At 44.8% G+C, this 19,386-nt stretch overlaps 2 protein-coding genes across 2 annotated transcripts in view; both read left to right on the top strand.

Moving 5' to 3' along the window:
- The first annotated feature begins 408 nt into the window (after window positions 1-408).
- Fn3k (fructosamine 3 kinase) lies at window positions 409-13,507 on the top strand. The gene is made up of 6 exons (XM_036198190.1): window positions 409-750; window positions 3,301-3,452; window positions 5,719-5,810; window positions 6,476-6,558; window positions 11,696-11,818; window positions 13,113-13,507. Exons 1-6 carry the CDS (start codon window positions 610-612, stop codon window positions 13,452-13,454), a joined length of 933 nt encoding a protein of 310 aa, XP_036054083.1. The 5' UTR covers window positions 409-609; the 3' UTR covers window positions 13,455-13,507.
- Window positions 13,508-15,043: 1,536 nt separating this feature from the next.
- Tbcd (tubulin folding cofactor D) overlaps window positions 15,044-19,386 on the top strand; it is a 167,549-nt gene continuing 163,206 nt past the window's right edge. Inside the window, exons 1-2 of the mRNA XM_036198362.1 lie at window positions 15,044-15,338; window positions 16,611-16,661. Of these exons, the coding sequence (XP_036054255.1) occupies window positions 15,128-15,338; window positions 16,611-16,661 (262 nt within the window). The 5' untranslated portion in view covers window positions 15,044-15,127. The remainder of the gene's footprint in view (window positions 15,339-16,610; window positions 16,662-19,386) is intronic.

Raw genomic sequence — 19,386 nt, forward strand, 5'->3', positions numbered from 1 at the left:
TAACCTCTCCACAGGATAGCTGAGTCTCTAGGTTGTGCCTTGTGTTGCAAAGATAAAGAAGCCCTGGCCCCAAACTTCCTGTGGGCTGCCCAATTGTGCAGGGAACACAAGGCCTAGGGTGGATCCCAGAGGGGTGCAGATGTGCTGGGACTTCACATGCACACTGTGAGGACACATGGTCACTTCCTTTCTGTCTCCCAGGCTTTACAGAACACCTAGGACCAGGTCTGGGGTCCTGCTCCTCCGGGGTGAGTCAAGCTGGAAAAGAAATTCCGGAATGAGTCTAGCAGGAGAGCAGGGAGAGCCTTTGCATCCCTGCTACGCTGGGTAGAGATTGTCTTGGAGAGAGAAAGAGCTGTCTGGTCCAATTTCCCCTTCTCCCTCCCACCCCAGGCCTGGCGCACCAGGAACACGCAGGGACAGTGTGCACCCTAGAGGCCGCTAGAAGCCAGTAGGCTGCTCACTGAGTCCAGACCTTGTTGTGGCCGCCCGGCAGCGTCAGTGCCGCCCAACCCTCCCTGAACTGCGTGTTTTCCAACAGCGTTTTTCCTTCTGGTACCCGGGGCCCCTCTTCTCCGTTATCTCCCGCATTCTGGTCCTCTAGTCTCCATGGAGCAGCTGCTGCGTGCCGAGCTGCACACCAAAACACTGCGGGCCTTTGGACGCTCCGGGGCCGGCTGCATCAGCGAAGGCTGTGCCTACGACACCGACACTGGCCCCGTGTTTGTCAAGGTCAACCGCAGGACGCAGGTGCGCTTGAGGGGGATGCAAGGATGGAGTCTAGGGAGGGGAAATAACATACGTTTCCGGGAAGTGTTGGGAGAACCAGACCTGGTGTCTCTACCCTCTACTGAGCGGTCAACACCTGCAGGCAGGCTTTCTTTTGGGACTGGAGCATTTGTCTTTGCTGCATGATCACTTTCTTGCTTTTGCCTCCACACAAGGGCTTTAAATTTCTGTAGTCACGGACCGTGGAGGAAATGAGTCTCAGCTGTAAACTATGTCTGCCCATGTCTGGTCTCTGCTCTGAGTTCAGCTCCTGCATTCTCCCAATAGATGGGGAAAGACAGGATTCCCAGGAGCAGACTATCACTATCCTTCTCACAAGCTCTGATGTTACAAGGACCCTCACGATATTCCTGTTTAAGAATGTATGGCGCCAGGAATAGTGCCACATATTTATAATCATAATACTTAGGAGGCTGAGGATGGCGAGTTTCAAGCCAACCTGGACTACATGAGGGGACTGTGACTCAAAACAAAAACAAAACAAACTAACAACAAAAGAATGCATGGAAAACTGTAAGACAGATGGAAAATGTTAGCTAGAGGCCCTGACAGCAAGCTGTTGATGGCACAGCCTGGTGCTCTCCTTGCTCTGAGAGTTTCCAGAGGTCCTATGCTCTGTGGGGAGTAATTCTGGTTCTAGTGGGTATGCTGACTATGGAGAAGAGAATCCCAGAGCAGCCCTTCTCAGTTACTCCTGATATCATTAGAGATGGTGTCAGGAGTCGGATTATCCTGCATTCTCTGTACTGTTGGCATCGTTTGGAGGTTTACCCTGGAAGCATGGCTGTGTTCTGCAGATGCCCTCCCAACCAGGATACTCAACATATGCCTCTTGGTCCCAGATGCAGGTTGGCAATTTGAGGATACCTGTCTGACTTTTCCCTTGGAAACTTGAATTAAAGGGAAAGAGTTCTTTTCGTGTGTTTTGGCTTCAAGTTTTATTTTTTAATTAAAAATATTCCATTATTTTGTGTATTTGAATGTTTATGTATGTGTGTGAGAGCTCTGGCTTGCATATACCATGACATATATAGAAGTCAATGAACAACTTTTTGGGAGTTGGTTCTGTCCTTCTACCTTGTTTTGTGGCAAGGTTTCTATTGTTTCTGCACCCAAACAGTATGTTCCAGGCTAGCTGGCTGCTGGAGCCCATTTAGGTTTCCAAGTGGCTTTACCCAGCGGGACTGCATAAGAGGTTGATTGGATCATGGGCCTAAATACCAGGTGTTTGTAAGGGTCTACACTTGGCTGTAACTAGCAAGGGGGAGGTTCTTTGCCCTTCCTCTTGACATTGTTGTAAATAGCCCTTTGGAATAAAGTTCTGGGATCCAGGCCCACCCGAGACTATCCTGTATTTTGTTTTTCTCCCCTCTTTATTTCTACCCAAGTCTCTTATTCCTCAAGAGTCCCTGGGGTAAATAAATGTGGGAGCTGGTCTCCCACAGATGGCCTCAAAGAGTCTAGGTGATTATCCTGTCTCTGCCTCCCATCATGTAGTGGGAAGGCTTGGATTCCAGATGCACATTACCACATCTGGCTTTTTATGTGGGCTCTGGGGGTCAAAGTTGGGTCATTAGGCTTATGTGGTAAGAGTCATCTACTTTTAATTTTTAAAAATCTATGATTCTAGCCTGGCAATGGTGGTGCACGCCTTTAATCTCAGCACTTCCAGACAGCCAAGGCTATACAGTGAGACTCTGTCTCAAAAAGTCAAACCAAACAAACAACCCCCCCATGACTCTATATATAGACAAAATTCACAAACCCCATGAATAAATGCATTTTTTGTGGGGTGCTGAGGATATTTTTCAATAGTAAAGCATTTGCCTAGTATGCATAATCTCCCACAAATAAATAAGTAAATAAATAAAATAATAAATAAATAAAAATAAAAATAAATAAATAAATCACCAAGGTATAGTGAATCAATATGAAAGTTTGCCTAAAAATAAATGGGATATTTGTAGAAATAGTTTAGAAGAAGAAAGCTTTTGGGTGCCAGCAAAGGCCTTACAGGCAAGCTGGGAGTATGAATCTTTTGTAGCTTCTCTAGCCCCTGCAAGAACTGATCTCTCCACTCTGCCTTCTCTGACCCAAATATGAGCCCATTGAATTTCTACCATGACCAAGGCTGCCTGTCCCCACTCAGAGGCAGGAGAGAAAGCAGTACAATGGAGGACTCAGGCCCAGCCTTAGACTTTTTGTTAGCTCACACTTGACTTGTGCCCATTCTTCCTATCACCCCTTGGCATCCCCTTGTGGCCTGTGCATCTTCCACAGCAAGACTTTGTTGTATCGGTCTTTCCATAGACCCCTTGAATTCTGGCCTCAGGCTTGTCCTTTCAGCTTCTTACCTGAAGGGAGGGTCTCTTTGATAACCTGACCTTGAGGAGGAAAGCACTTGGTCTTGTGGCTTATGTAAAGGGTCATGAGTCCTTTGGTCTAGCTAGCAAGGCCCTTGTTAGAGTCCAGGTTTGCAGAGCTGACAGTGTCCATGGCATTTGGATGCAGGCACGGCAGATGTTTGAGGGAGAGATGGCAAGCCTGGAGGCCCTCCACAGGACTGGCTTGGTGCGGGTACCTAAGCCCATGAAGGTGATTGACCTGCCAGAAGGAGGGGCTGCCTTTGTGATGGAATATTTAAAGATGAAGAGCCTGAGCAGGTAAGTACATTTGTGTGTATGGGGAGAGGGAGGGCCATGCACGCACACACAAAGGCACATAGACAGGAAGAGAAAGAGAGAGGGAAAGACTGACACAAACACAGAGAGACAGGTACAGAAAGAGGAAAAAAAGAGACACATGTACACAGAGAGAGACAGGGACAGAGACACAGACACAAGACACAGAGAAGCAGAAATAGAGAAGACCGATGCTTACATAACTCAGTCCAGTTGCCAGAATCCTTTTTTTTTTTTTTAAAAGGTGTCACTATGTATCCCTGACTGGCCTTGGAACTCACTATATAAACCAGACTGGCCTCTGCCTTCCAAGTGCTGGGATTAAAGGCGAGTGTCACCATGCCTAGCTGGCTGTCAGGGTCTACTTTTTAAAGATTTATTTTTGTTATATATGTTTGTCTACATGTATGTGCACCAAGTGCATGTCTTGTGACTACAGAGACTAGACAAGGGTGTTGGATTTCCTGGAACTGGAAGTACAGATGTTTTTGAGCTGCCATGTAGGTACTAGGAACCTGGGTGTAGCACAAACATGGAGCAAGGTATTGGGGTGAATGCTGGAAGATCAGACAGACAGAACAGCCCACAGCTTCCTCACCTTGCTAATTCCTCAGCTGATCCTGTTTCCTCAGACTGGAAGCCTCTGAGTCCTCATCCAAATGGATCACAGCTGAACTGCTGCCAAAAGCCTAAAAGCTTAACCAGCTCTAGTTCTTGGTCCTCACTTCTTGTATACCTTTCTGCTTTTTGCCGTCACTCCCTGGGATTAAAGGCGTGAGTCACCATGCCTGGCTGTTTCCAGTGTGGCTTTAAACTCACAGAGATCTGGATGGATCTCTGCCTCCCAAGTGATAGGATTAAAGGTGTGTGTGCCACCATTTTCTGGCCTCCATATCTAGTGGCTTTTCTGTTCTCTGACCCCAGATAAGTTTATTAGGGTGCACAATATTTTGGGGAACACAATACCACCACACCTGGGTCTGATGCAAGTGCTCTTAACTGATGAGCTGTCTCTTCAGCTCCAGTCCCTGGAGTTCATCCTTTATTTTTTTAATTTTCTCTTATTGGACCTGAAATCTTGAAAGTGAAACTTCTATTAATTCTTCAACTTTCATAAGAAATAACAAAGCCAACTTGTCTTTCTCTATTAAAATAAAAAAAAAAACCTTATTTTATGTGTATTGGTGTTTTGCCTGCATGTATGTCTATGCACCACATGTGTACTACCCTCAGAAGCCAGAAGAGGGGGTTGGATCCCCTCAACCTGGAGTTACAGAAAGTATGAGCCATCATGTGGGTATTAGTGAAATTATTAAGGCAACTCCATGTAGTTAAAAGGGAGGTTTATTTTGTGGGGTAACTTACAAGTGAAGGGATAGGTAACAGGGTCTGGAGAAGGTGTGGTGCAGTCCGGCAGTGTTCTCTGCTCGGTCTACTTCCAGCGTCCAGGGTCATGGAACCAAGAGAGCTGGCCCATCTGGATCTCGGGTCATCAGGGTCCTCTCTCGGCCCCACCTTGTAGGTGTGGCAGTTACCTAAGCCTCAATGGGGGTTGGAACTTCCAGATCAAAGTTGGAATGGCTACCCACTACAATGTGGGGGCTGGGAATTGAACCCAATTCATCTGGAAGTGCGGCCGGTGCTCTTAACTGCTGAGCCATCTTTCAAGACCCCATTTTAAATCAATACAAAGATAATTACTGTTTTTTGCTTGTTTTGTTAGTTTAGCTGTGTTGAGGCTGCATACAGTAAGTTGTATTTGAGCAAGTCTCTTGCTTTGTGCTATATAGTATATTAATCCAGTCTGGGCTGAGAGAGGCTGATCAGTAATTATCTGGCATCTTATTTTTTTCTCTATTACAGTCATGGATGTTCATTGTATAAAGGACAAACTCTGGTAAAGAAGGCATCAACATTTTATTAACAGGGAATTGCCACAGCTAATATCTTAGCATGTGTGGTCCCAAGGTTTCTCTATATTTAGTTTACATTTCTAAAAGTTCAGAACTGAGTGTTTTTTAACTTATTGATTGAGACTTTGTGCCCAATGGCCAGGCCAGTGTCTGTTGAGATGCTACAGAAATTATCACAAGGGCTCTTATAATACATTTTTTTTTAAATAAAGGGTTCATTATTTTACTTTTAAAAGTACCTTTAAAGTATTTAAAACATTTCTCTAAGCAGAACATACTGAGTAGTGATAGTTGTTTGCCATTTTAACGACTTACTGCCTTTCTTCTTTCTTTAGTCAGGCATCAAAGCTTGGGGACCAGATGGCAGATTTGCACCTTTACAACCAGAAGCTCAGGGAGAAGTCCAAGGCCCGGGAGAACACAGTGGGTCAGTTCAGTTCTTTTTTTTTTAAAAAAAAAAAAAAACAACAAACCTGGGCCTAGCCCATCAGCTACCTTCTTAGATGGGCATTCACAGTGCTTCTTGGTGGCATTTCAGTAATGGGTTGAATGGCATACCATCTCCCTTTATAGCTCAGCAAACAACTTTTTTTTTTAAAATTTACGTGTGTGTGTGTGTGTGTGTGTGTGTGTGTGTGTGTGTGTGAGAGAGAGAGAGAGAGAGAGAGAGAGAGAGAGAGAGAGAGAGAGAGAGAGAGATACATATGTGCAGGTACTTGCTAGGGCTGATCTGCCTCTGATCTTCTGGAGATAGAGTTGTTCTGGGAAGAGTAGCAAGTGCTCTTAACTTTGGGGTCATCTCTCCAGCCCCAAGTACATGTGAAAATGAGATGATTAAGTAATTTTAATGGAGCTGGTAAATGAGTAGAATTGACTTCTGACCAACCAGTCCCATGATATGTCCATTGGTCTAGGCTAGAAAAGTTCTAGCAAATCTATCTGCTGGCTAGTCACTTCTATGTGTAGTAAGCTCTTAGATTACCAGTGTTCGAGGCTTTTGTGTGCATGCAGCCAGGCCTGGAGGACATTCTCCTAAGGTCTGGTTCCCAGGAAGGATGAGTAGCTTCATGAAACCAAGATTTCTGTTGACAGGCTGTGGGGCTGAGGGTGCTGAGTCCCAGGGTGTGACCAAGTTTGGCTTCAACACAGTGACATGCTGTGGCTTCATCCCACAGGTGAGTGTCTGAGTGTGGGCATCTCTTCTTAGTGATGGCTATTCCTGAGGCTCCAGTGCTTGGCTGATAGCCTTCCCCAAAGTGCCAGTGCCACTGACCCCTTGTATACAACAGAGTGCCAGTTTTCTAGACACCAGAACTCTCAACCATTATTTCTGAAGGTAGAGTTCAGGCAGTGACACCTGTGATGGGAAGCACACCTGAGCCAAGCTTGGAGGGAGCAGACACTGCAGTCAGCGGATCAGCATTCCAGGTGGGGGCAACAGTGATGCAAAGGACATGCTGTAGGAGGGTACCTGGCCAATTTAAGACTTTGAAGAAGGTAAACTGGGCAAGGTTAAAGATCATTCAGGTCCTTTTCCTTTTCCAGGGCTGTTAAAATTATTGTTGTTTATTGACTTACAATTGAGATGTAATGCTTTTTTTTTTTTTTTTTTTGTCTGTTTGGCTTTTTAAGACAGTTTTTCTCTGTGTAACAGCCCTGGCTGTCCTGGGACTCACTCTGTAGACCAGGCTGGCCTCAAACTCACAGAGCTCCACCTGCCTCCACCACACCTAGCTAAAACTCTCCATTTTAAAGTGTATCATTCAATGGTTTTTAAAAGTACAATCACAGTGTTAACACAAATATCACTGTTATCTTGTATCCAAGTTCTAACCAAGCCTTATTGCTTAGCGTCTGAGATCAGATGAGGTCAGGTGTGTTCAGGTGATGTGACTAAAATTCATTGTCTCATTCCAGACTATTTTAATCACCCAATAGCAACTCCCATTGGTACTCTTCCCCTTTTCCTCCTTCCCTTAGCTCCTGGCCGTCACAAACCTACTGTACATCTCTATGGTTTTGTCCACTCTAGACATTTTATGTTGGTGACATTATATAACATGTGACCTGTGTTCAGCTTCTTTCACTTACTGCAGTGTTTTCAAGGTTAATCCACACTGTAGCATGTGTAAAGAGCATCAGGTTTCATTGTATGGTTGGATCATATTTTGGAGAACTTCAATTTTTCTGATGTAGTCTCTCAATTACTGTTATTCTAGATGTATGCCATCATGCCTGGTTCCATCTATTTTTAAAAAGATTTTTATTTATGTGGTGTGTATGAGAGAGAATGTATGCCACATGTATAGGGACCTGAGGGGGCCAGAGGATGGTGTCTGAGCCATTGGAACTGGAGTTACAAGTTGTGTGAACCATCTGATGTGGATGTTGCAAACCAAACTCTGGTCCTTTGGAAGAGCAGCGAGTACTGTTATCAGCTGAGCCATGCCTCCAGTCTTCATTCTTTATTGTCATGGCTGAACACCATTGTGGTCTCTTGAATCACCATCTCAGAACCTTAGGCTTATCTCCTGGGCAGTCTACCTGCCCTACACCTACCTCAGAGAAGCCATTATTAAACCATATTTTGGTTTATTAAGGACAGAATACCTCTTGTATAAGGGCCATCCCAATTTAAACCTGTTACTACTTGAAGGACCAACATTTTCAAATTTTTCTCTTCCTTGAAGCCTTTGACTATTTGGGGTACTGTAGACAATGGTCAAGTGTTGTTGGCTGTTTTTACTTTTTGCTCTTTCACTCTTTTGGGGACCCACCATCCAGCTCCTCAATACATATACATGGAGGCTTATTATTACTTAGCTTGGCTTGTTTCTAGACAGCTTTTCTTAACTAAAATTACCCCATCTACCTTTTGCCTCTGGGATTTTTCCTTTTCGTACTTCTGTGATCTTACTTTCATTCTTACTCTGTGGCTGGCTGGGTGGCTGGCCCCTAGTGTCTTCCTCTTGTTTTCTTGCTCCTCCCAGATTTCTTCTTCTATTTATTTTCTCTGCCTGCCAGCCCCACCTATCCTTTCTCCTGCCTTGCTATTGGCCATTAAGCTCTTTATTACACCAATCAGGTGTTTTAGATAGGCAAAATAACATATCTTCTCGGTTAAACAAATGCAACATAAAAGAATGCAACACATCTTTGTATCATTAAAGAAATACTCCACAGCATAAACAAATGTAACACATCTTAAAATAACATTTCACAACAGTCAAGCTCTCCCTGGCATGGGTTGGAGGTGAGTCTCTTAGTTGGAGTTGATTTGCAGCAAGATTTTTCTGAGGCCCAAGGCAGCCTTAGGGATTCCACCCAGTAGGCAGCTATGAATCTAGTTCCCAACAACTATACACAGAAGGCTTTCCAAGACTCCCTAATCTCAGCCAAATCTGACTTTCCTGTTACACACCTGGTTGGAGCTAGTGGCTAGCATGGCCTCTGTTATCAAAGACAAGCATGGTTTGTTGTCTTGATTTACATGTTGAGTTAAGGGCTTCTTGTGGTGATGGGTATTCAAAGACTTGGCTGATGAAGCAGTGTTGTCTCAAATATTCATGAGTTGAGAAATGAAATAGTATCTAGAACTTGTGTATAAAGCAGATGAGAATTGAGCCTGTCAATCAGAGAGACAGAGGGTTTCTGAATTCCCTTCAGACTCTGGGATCAGACAATTGTGGTCTTGTCAGATGGGCATCAGAGTCCAAGCCCACCTACTTTAAGTAACAACAATATTGTTCTTTATGAAGTGCCTCCAACCAGCCCCAAGTTTCTAGGCATTCTACTCCCTACTGGACTGAATGGGCCTTTGAGAGATGTTGCAGTTATGGTGGGAAACCACTGACGGGGACTTCTCAGACACTAGAGCAGTCAATTTTATTGGAAGCACTAGTCCAGTTGGCCTGGGAATTTATGGGTTGTATTCCCTGCTAAGAACCCAGCAGCATTCCATGCATTTTGTCTGACTCAGTTTACTAGTTGCCACAGTTAGCAATGAACTAGGTGATATCAGTGATTCATCTTAGAGAAGAAGAAACTGATGTACTACTGAGACTAAGTAACTTTACCAGAGAACATGTAGATAGTGAGTGGAGGAACCAGGACTTGACATACAGTCTGTCCTCAGAGATGAGGTCTAACCTTTACACAATGCTGCCCTTTTCAGTCCTTATGCTCAGGTGGCACCTACCTTTAGTAGCTCACCAGGAAGGTCACATTTTTCCGTGGCCTTGGGAATCTTGGCCCTTCCATCTAAGTGGCAAGACTGAACTTGCCAATGCTAGACTTTTGTGCCTTTTGTGACATTGTTCAAGAGGAGAGCCCCCAGGCACTGGGAGCCTTGGCAGGTAAATAGGAATGGTGGGATGCTGTGATGGTGGACTTCAGTGCTTGGGGGCTTGCCAGGCTGGGGGAATGGTCTCTTGAGGTGCATCTGGCACTAGGGAGTAAACCCTGGGCTAAATGACTGAAGCACCCAGGAAAGACTCCAGGAGGAGGATGACCAGGACTATATAAACTGCCTGCGAGGTTCAGAATGCCTCCAAAAGCTCTGCCTCAGGGGTTTCTCAGAGCAGTCCTTGGAATAAACTCAGGTCATGTCTATCTCCATGGAAGCCTAGGTGATACAAATTGCACCTATTTTGTACAAATTGTACAGTTTGGTAACATGGACAGCCAGCCACATATTGCTCACTGCAGGTGAAAATGAGTACACTAATCCTTCCTCAACTCCTTTTACAACCTCTTCCTGTAACCCATCCCTGCTCCTGGGCCTCCACAGGTCTACTTTCTGTCACTGTAGATTTGCTTGTGTTTTGTGAAGTTTTTTTTTTTTTTTGTGTGTGTGTTTTTGTTTTTGTGTTTTTTGAGACAGGGTTTCTCTGTGTAGTTTTAGTGCCTGTCCTGGATCTTGCTTTGTAGACCAGGATGGCCTCAAACTCACAGAGATCTACCTGGCTCTGCCTCCCGAGTGCTGAGATTAAAAGCGTGCGCCACCACCGCCCGGCTGTGAAGTTTTATATAAATATAATCATACAGTATGTCTCCCTTCACTTTTTGTTTCAATCTGATGTATTTTGCTCCTCATAATCATTTTGATATGTGTCCATGTCAAATCTTTTGACATTTATACATGAAATCCATTCATGTCATGTGTGTCAAAAGTCCATTAAACTGTATGAATAAACCATGATCTCTGTTTGTTTATCCATTCACCTGTTGATGGATGTCTGGGTTGTTTCTAGTGTGTTTTTACAAATAAAGCTGCTATGACCCTTTGTGTACAAGTCATTGTGTACAAGTACTTTATCTTGGGTGAATACATGAGACTTGAGACAGGCAAGCCTGGGTTGCACAGTAGGGTCTTAAGTTTTATGAAACTGCCACATCCGGCTGAGAGTTGGCTAAGAGCACATACTACTCCTGTAGAGGACCTGAGTTTGGTTCACAACCACCTGTCTCTTCAGCTTCAGGAGATCTGATGCCCTCTTTTGGCCTTTGCAAGAACCCACATATCCATGACATACTCTCCTAGAGACATATACACATAAAATTTGTTTAAAAAAATCTTAAAAACAACAATAAGAAGAAACTGTCCATGCTTCCAGAGAGGTTGCACCAGCTTACATTCTCACCAACTCATGTAAGAGCTCCAGTTTTTCTATTAGCTATGCTGGATATTTCCGAAGTCATTTGTTTTTAGTTGAAGCTGTCCCAGCTGGAGAAAGGTGTTCATTCTGAGATTTCATTTTGTATTTCTGTCTGACTGATGATGTGAAGCATATGTGGACATGCACATTTACTGACTGTATGTCTTCTTTTCCTTTCTTTCTCTTTCCCCTTTTTGAGAGAGGGTTTACCATATAACCCTGTGTGACCTGGAGGTTCCAGCTTGCTGTGGTCATCCTGCCTGAGCCTCCCAAGTGCTGAGGTTACAGGTGTGCATCACTATGCCTGGAAAAGTCTATTATTATTATTATTATTATTATTATTATTATTATTATTAAATTGAGCCAGATATGTTGTATGCTTGTAATGCCAGAAGTTTGGGAGGTGGAGGCAGAAGAATTAGGAATTCATAGGTATCTTTGGCTACATAGTGAGTTCAAGGTTGAGTTCTTGACTCCAAAATATCTCTTTTTAGGGGCTGAGGAGATGGTTCAGTTGATCAAGTACTTGTCGTACAAGCACGAGGGCTTGAGTTCAGATTCCCTAGCACTACTGTAAAAATGCTGGGCACAGTGTCATGTACCTATAATCAAATGTACTGTAGTCACAGTATTGGCCTGTCCTCTTGTTGCTCAGGTGAATGAATGGCAGGATGACTGGCCAACCTTTTTCACTCAACATCGGCTCCAAGTACAGCTGAATCTCATTGAAAAGGACTATGCTGACCGAGAGACACAAGAACTGTGGTCAAGACTACAGGTGGGCATAACATTTCTCTTAAAGGAGGCTGTCTCTTATGAGCCTATAACATGCATGTGGGGTCCTCTTAGGACTGAGCCAGAGTAGGGAACACTGATGCTAGAGTGAGATGGTCAAGTTGTAGGTACATCAGCCACCACTTTCTTTCCCTGTAGTTGGTGGTGGGGGGATGGGACATACCTCTGGCCCACAGACTTCACTCATTTCAATTGCCCACTCTTAACCTTATTTTCTTCCTCTGCCAAAGACCTTATGCATCACCCTTAGTGAAGATGCACAACATGTTTCTAAATATAACTCCAAAATATTAGAAAGACAATTCATCTATCAGTCTAGGTAATAGTTTTCAACTGTGGGTCATGACCCCTGGGACCAAATGACTCTTTCATAGGGGTCACATATCATATATCCTTCATAGCAGATATTTACATTGCAATTTGTAAGAGTAGCTAAATTACAGTTAGGAGGTAGCAACAAAATAATTTTTATTGTTGGTGGTCACCACAACATGAGGAACTGTATTAAAGGGTTGAAGCATTAGGAAGGTTGAGAACCACTGGTCTAGTGTAAACATGCATCAAAGAAATGTTATTTAACAGAAGAGGTGTGGGTGTTATTTGAAGCTTAGATGGTATTTTAATAAAAACCCAGAGCTAGATACAAGGGTGAAAGCTGAAAGATTAGAGAAGCAGAACAGCCAGCTTCTAGTTCTTACCTCTATGAAATCCTCAGCCTCAAGAGAGTGAGTTCCTGTTTCCTCGCGCCTTACGTACCTTTCTCTGCTCAGATAATCCCACTTCCTGGGATTAAAGGTGTGTGTGCTTCCCAGTACTGGGATTAAAGGTGTGCCTGGCTGTTTCCAGTGTAGCCTTGAACTCACAGAGATCCAGACAGATCTCTGCCTCCTGTGAGCCACCACTGCCTGACCTCTGTCTTATCTAGTGGCTGGCTCTGTCCTCTCGTCCTCAAGCAAGTTTATTAGGGTATACAATATATCATCACCTGCCAGTACATATGTGCAATAAAATAAAAGCAGTTTAGAGGGTGGGTAACAAACTGGTTAATATTCTACAGCATAAAACTAATGAGATTTTCCATAAAGCTTTTGGACTCATTTGGTAGTACCCTGAAAGCTAGGCAAAAGTTACATTCAGAAATCAGGTAGCCTTTTCACTGGACCTGACAGATTATTTTGGTTGGACTCTGGGTGAAACCATGGCTCTCTGCCCTATTTCCAAGGGATAATGAGCCCATGGGTCTCTGAGTCCCACATTTGCAATAATTTCTCTTCTAGGTGAAGATCCCGGATCTCTTTTCTGGTATAGAGATTGTCCCTGCCCTGCTTCATGGAGACCTCTGGTCTGGAAATGTGGCTGAGGATGACCATGGACCCATTATTTATGATCCAGCATCCTTCTATGGCCATTCTGAGTTTGAACTGGCAATTGCATTGATGTTTGGGGGGTTCCCCAGACCCTTCTTCACCGCCTACCACCGGAAGATCCCAAAGGCTCCAGGGTTCGACAAGCGCCTGCTGCTGTACCAGCTCTTTAACTACCTAAACCACTGGAACCATTTTGGGAGGGAGTATAGAAACCCTTCTCTGGGAATGATGAAGAAGCTGCTCAGGCAGTAGGGGCTGGGACCTAATAAAAAGTCAAGTTGGGCCCCTAACTGGGCTAATTTTGAGTTGGCCTTCAACAAGTTCATCATGTGGCAGTGCTGGCAGTTAGAGGGAGCTATGTATGTAGCTCAGTCTGATACTAGTACCACAGCATTACTGTTCCTAGCAAGTACCCACCTCAGCAGCTGCAGCTCCAAGTACCACAGTTGGGTAGAAAAGGAAGGGCCACCTTCCTATGTTTCTGATCATTCAGTTGCAATTGCCACTGGACTCTCTCCACTTTTTTCTATTTTTTAGATATTATTTTGTGTGTATAGGTTAGATTACACTTTGTGGTTCTCTTCTTCCACTATGTGGGAACCAAACTTGTAGTTTATCCACAACATATCCAAGAAGACTGCTCTGACATGGATTAAGCCAATACAAAGTCTTTATTAGCCAGCCTACAGTGGATGTTTGGGAACTCAGCATAGCATGGAGTCTTTCTCAGGGTGAGTTTTTTAAGCACAAAAATCATATCCTGGTGCCGGGCATTGGTGGCACATGCCTTTAATCCCAGCACTCGGGAGGCAGAGCCAGGTGGATCTTTGTGAGTTCCAGGCCAGCCTGGTCTACAGAGCGAGATCCAGGAAAGGCACAAAGCTACACAGAGAAACCCTGTCTCGAAAACCAAAAACCACCCCCCCCAAAAAAAAACCCACCAAAAATTATATCCTGTGCTGACATATTTTCAGTTAACAAGAACAGCTAAGAGTGGAACTACAGAAGCCAAAAAAGCAAGGTTAGTACATTTAGAGACTTTCCTGGAACTATGGATTAGATCTTTGTTTTCAGTATGGCTGGTGGATGATGTCTACAAGGTGGGTTTTATAATAGTTGTGCTTAGTGGTTCTGGGGCCTACGGAAGTCTGAGGCTCTGTTACATACTCAAGTCCTGAGACTTAGTGCAGGAGACTTTCTTTACCTGCTAAGCTATCTTCATCGCTCCAGCACCCCACTTTCCAGTGAGGTCTCTTCTGTTGGTGAACGCAGGACCAGCAGTGTGCAGCCCACACCTCTTGTCAAGGCTGCCTTGGGTGGCTAGTAGGGTTCCGATTTTTAAGAGGTCATCACAAAAACCTTCACCCTGGAACAACACCCCTCTCTCAACCCCTCATTGCCTTCTACACGCTTAAGGCACACCTTCACTCCTGCAGGCGCTCAGACATCAAAAGCCACCCCTCCTCTGCGTCCAAACATCTCCCCTCCACTCCGGCCCTTTCTACCTGATCAGCTTCCCTGTACTGTCCACACTAGCTCATCAGTTTCCTGATTCTGCCCAAATCTTAAATCCAGTCCCTTCCTTAAACTCCTTGTCCAGACGCTCCAACACCAGCCCGCCTCCAAACACCCAAATCCATTTCTCGTCCAACTCCCGTTAAGGCTAACACCTGCCCCCTCCTCAGGCCACACTCTGTATGGTCCCACCCCTGCCTGGCTCCAACCCACTCGGGGTTGAGGATGGAGAACACTGGAGGCTTCGTCATCCTGGTGCCGCCCTCCACTTCTGCACACGTTATTTACGCACTGAGCCGACTTCGCGCGAGCTGTTTTGTCGGCTGGCGCGCCCTGTAGCGGGGGTCGAAGGTCTCGGGGCGGAGCTGGTGGCTCTCGTGGGGCGCCTCCTTACTCTCCCTGTTGCCGGTATGGTTCTGATGGAAGCTGCTGGCGGGATGGTCCTGAACGATGAGCCAGCTGCGAGCACCGCCGAGGAGGAGGTGGAGGATGACGCGCTTTCCAGCGGCGCCGCCCTGGAAGCATTCAGCGAGAGTGCGGAGACCCGCGCGCTGCTCAGCAGCCTGCCTGCGGTGCACGGCGAGCGCGCGGCCCGGGAGGTGGCGGAGGAGCGATTCCGCGGTGCGGGCGGGGCCCCGAGTTTGCTATCTTGCAGTTGGGAGTAAGGGACCTGGGGAGCCATACCTCCAGCCTGCCCCACGGTGTCCAGGAACTAGCAAAGCACACTTGGGGCCTTCTCTGTGCATAGGAAGGGAAAGAGCAGAATTGCCGAGAACAAAACCTGCCACCTACGAGCGCTCATGGCAAGCGAAGAGCGGTCTGGCTTGGAGCTTGTACTCCTATGCGGATCCGCTATGACACCGTTGGTTCTTCAACCTGAGAGCCTGGTTTAACTAGGACCTCGGCTTCAGGCAGTGCAAGAGAATGGACAGTGCCATTAGGTTCCTTTGGTGGTTCTAAATTCTCCACGTTTAGGTAGGCCTTTATAGTCGTTTATAATGGATACCGTCTGTCATAGTTTCTGTCAACTTGCCTCAAACCTGATCATACCTCGGAAGAAATCTCAAATAATTGCTGCCATCAGATTGGCTTGTAGGCATGTCTATGCAGATGAAGGAGGGCCCAGCCCATTGTGTGCTGTACCATACCCGGGCCTGTGGATCTGGGCTGGATAAGAAAGATAACTGAATTTGAGCCTGTGATCAAGTCAACAAGCAACACTCCCGTAGTTTCTGCTTCTACTGCTTAAATTTATTCCTTAATTCCCGTCAGTGATTGGCTGTGTAAGCCAAATAATCCCTTTTCCAAGTTGAACAGAAAGCAAACTAGGGCAGTGTCCGAATGAGTCCTTTGATAATTAAAGTTTTGTACTTGAGCAAAATCATCTTTGTGGATTTCTTAGCTAAGAAAATTCCACGATGACTGTCTTGGTTTGAAGTTTTAGGGAAAGGCAGGGTGGTGGACTTAGTGGAGGGAGTCTGAAGTTGCAGGTGAGAACTGCAGAGGCAGGAAATCATAGGATTGGGTAGAAACAGATTAAGCTGCTATTAGGGGTGGAAGGCAGTTGGCCAGGGTTAGGGTGATTGCTCAGTCATTGGTTTGAAGACTTGGAATGAGAGAGCACTATGCTTTTGGGGGGGGACAGGTGGGAGGGCTAACAAGGGGAAGTGGAGTTGTGGAGAGTGAAGAAAGGGTGGGAAAGAAAACCAATTATGTGTCGGAAAGTGTGAGAGTCACCTGACAGTGTTGGGCATCTGTCAGCAAGAAGAGGTCAGGTGTGTCCCTGGGAGTTACAAAGGCTAGGAAAAAGGGAGCTGTCTCATGAGAGTTACTCAGAGGCAATAAGAGTTTATAAGGCCAACTGATTTGATTTTCATGTTATTTTCCTTTTAGTAATTATGGACAAATACCAGGAGCAGCCTCACCTCCTGGACCCACACCTTGGTAAGCATAGTAGCTGGTGATTTTGATAGTTCAATATCAGATCACCACGAAGGCCTTGTGTGTACTGCTGGCATCTCTGTGCTACCAGCAGAAGGTGTCAGATGAAGTGTCCCTAGAGCTGTGTCTTTTGTCTGCCATTTGGTTTTATGGACCTGTGATAATGAATAGTTGGAAGTTCAGCTGTCAATCTAGATTGTGTGCAGATGTGTCTAAGCTACTTACTGCTTATTGCTATTTAAAGAACACATCTTTTCTCCTTATGTGTGTTTTAGTTTGTTATGTGAACAGCTGTTCTGTTCCTGGTAACTGTCATGCAGGATCATGTGCTTTACAAAAGTCCCATTTTACCTACACAGCAGTTGATGAGGTCATCTGTCATCTCCATTTTTACAGATAGAGACACTAAGGCTTGGTCTCATGTCTTTAGTATAAGGAGAGTGTTGTACAAGGCTGTCCTCTGAGCTACCATCTGTGGAGTTCAGCTGTGTACACTTGCAAAAGATTATCCCAGCTGGGCTTGTTGACTTTTTACATTCCCTTATATGGAGGCAAGATCAGTAGACCCTTATCTGAGTATCGTGGGTCTCTACTACCTGTTGTGTGCAGCATTGCCCTAATTGCAGGTGGCCTTGGGGAGGGCCTAGACGCTAGGTTCGAAACCTGTGGGTCTTGACCCCCATAGGGGTCACATATCAGATACCTTGAATATCAGATATTTATATTGTGATTCATAACAGTAAAATTACAGTTATGAAGTAGCAATGAAATAATTTTATGATTGGGAGTCACCACAACATAAGGAACTGTATTAAAGGGTCACAACATTAGGAAGGTTAAGAACCATTGTTCTCTATAATATATATAATGTATACATAATATATATATTCTCTATATATTATATACTGTTCTCTCTCTCTCTCTCTCTCTCTCTCTCTATCTCTCTCTCTATATATATATATATATATATATGTATACTCTAGGCCCTAGAGTATATAGGCCAGGCAAGACTAGGGGAGGGAGGCTCCTATCTATGTGGCTATGGGAAAGTCATCATCTCTTCTGGGTAAAGACTTTTTGGGAGGCACCTGCATTCCAGGAAGTAACCCCTCACCCATGTTCTGCAAAGAGGCCCAGGATATGCTCATGGGTTCCCTAGAGTGAACTTTGGTGGACTAGTACCTTGATTTGCTCTTGAGATCTTAGAGGAGAAGTAGATGTTGCTACTACTCCCCTAGGAGGAAATTTTAGCAACAGAGAGTGATTTTTGTTGGCTTTTCATTGTTTTCATCATATTTGAACCTGTTTTCATATTAATTATATTCTTGTTTGGATCTTTTCTTCTGTTTTGAGACAGTCTTGCAATGTCACCCTGGCTGGCCTTAGATTTATGGCAGGTCTCCAGCCTCAAACGCCCAAGTACTGGAATTACAGATGTGAACCACAACTTCCGGCTTGGTTTTATTCATTCATTCATTCATTCATTCATTTATTTATTTATTCATCTATTTATTTGTTTGTTTATTTGTTTATCTATTTATCTATCTATCTATCTGTCTGTCTATTTTTTTGAGATAGGGTCTTGCTATATAGCCTGGGCTGGCTTCAAGTACTCTTGGTAATTGTTTTTTGTCTTATTCTATTTTTTTCCTTTGTGTGTGTGTGAGATCCAACTGATTTAATCATTGTAGTAACCTCACAGTCACCATGGAAGGTCACTTATCCTAAGCCACACTGTACAAATGGGGAAATTGAAGCACAAGTCTGAGAGGTTAAGTAACTTGTTCCATGTCATACAGTTGGTGAGATGCAGGTGGGATTTAAACCCTTCCTCCCTTGAGCCTCTTGAAGATGGGTCTTTGCGGGGACCAGTTGCAGGCAGGTGGTTGATGTCAGGCTGAAGGGCTGGCTATGCTGAGGGTATCAGAATAGTGGGTGTTCTGGGCTATCTCATCTGATAGTTTTGGAATTCTAGTTGTCCCCATGGAACAGGTGTGGGCACTGTCCCGGAAGTGAAAGGAGCTGTTTGACCGTTTCAGGTGACAGCTCTGGACCTGTAGCTCTGTCCTCATTGCTTGCTGTGATGCTTACTGTGTGCCATCAATGCTTTTTGTTTGTTTGTTTGTTTTTTAAGACAGGGTTTCTCTCTGTAGCCCTGGATGTCCTGGGACTAGCTCTGTAGAACAGGCTGGCCTTGAACTCAGAAATCTACTTGCCTCTGCCCCCCAAGTGCTTTAATTAAATGATGCACCTGGCACCATCCAGTTCTTAGTGACTTTTATTGTTCATTATCTTCTGAAAAATAGAAATAGGTCCCTTTTAGAAGAAGAAGATGCTTGCTTGTGCTAATCCTTTCCTGTGTGGGGCACATTTTGTGACCTCATGATGTGTGGTGTGTTATCCATTGAGGTTGAATATATTTGAGTTTGAATGTTATCAGATTGATCCTTTCTTCTTTCCTCCCTCCCTCCCTCCCTCCCTCCCTCCCTCCCTCCCCTCCCTCCCCTCCCCTCCCCTCCCCTCCCCTTCCTCTTTCTTTCTTTCTTTCTTTCTTTCTTTCTTTCTTTCTTTCTTTCTTTCTTTCTTTCTTTCTCTTTCTCTCTCTCCCTCCCTCCCTCCCTTCCTTTCATTTTTGTTTGTTTGTTTGTATGTTGTGGTTTGGTTTTTGTTTCTGAGACAGGGTTTCATTGTATAATCTAGACTGGCTTTGAACTTAAGATCTTGCTTC

The sequence above is a fragment of the Onychomys torridus genome, chromosome 8 (assembly GCF_903995425.1).
Source record: "Onychomys torridus chromosome 8, mOncTor1.1, whole genome shotgun sequence".
Taxonomy (NCBI): Eukaryota; Metazoa; Chordata; class Mammalia; order Rodentia; family Cricetidae; genus Onychomys; species Onychomys torridus.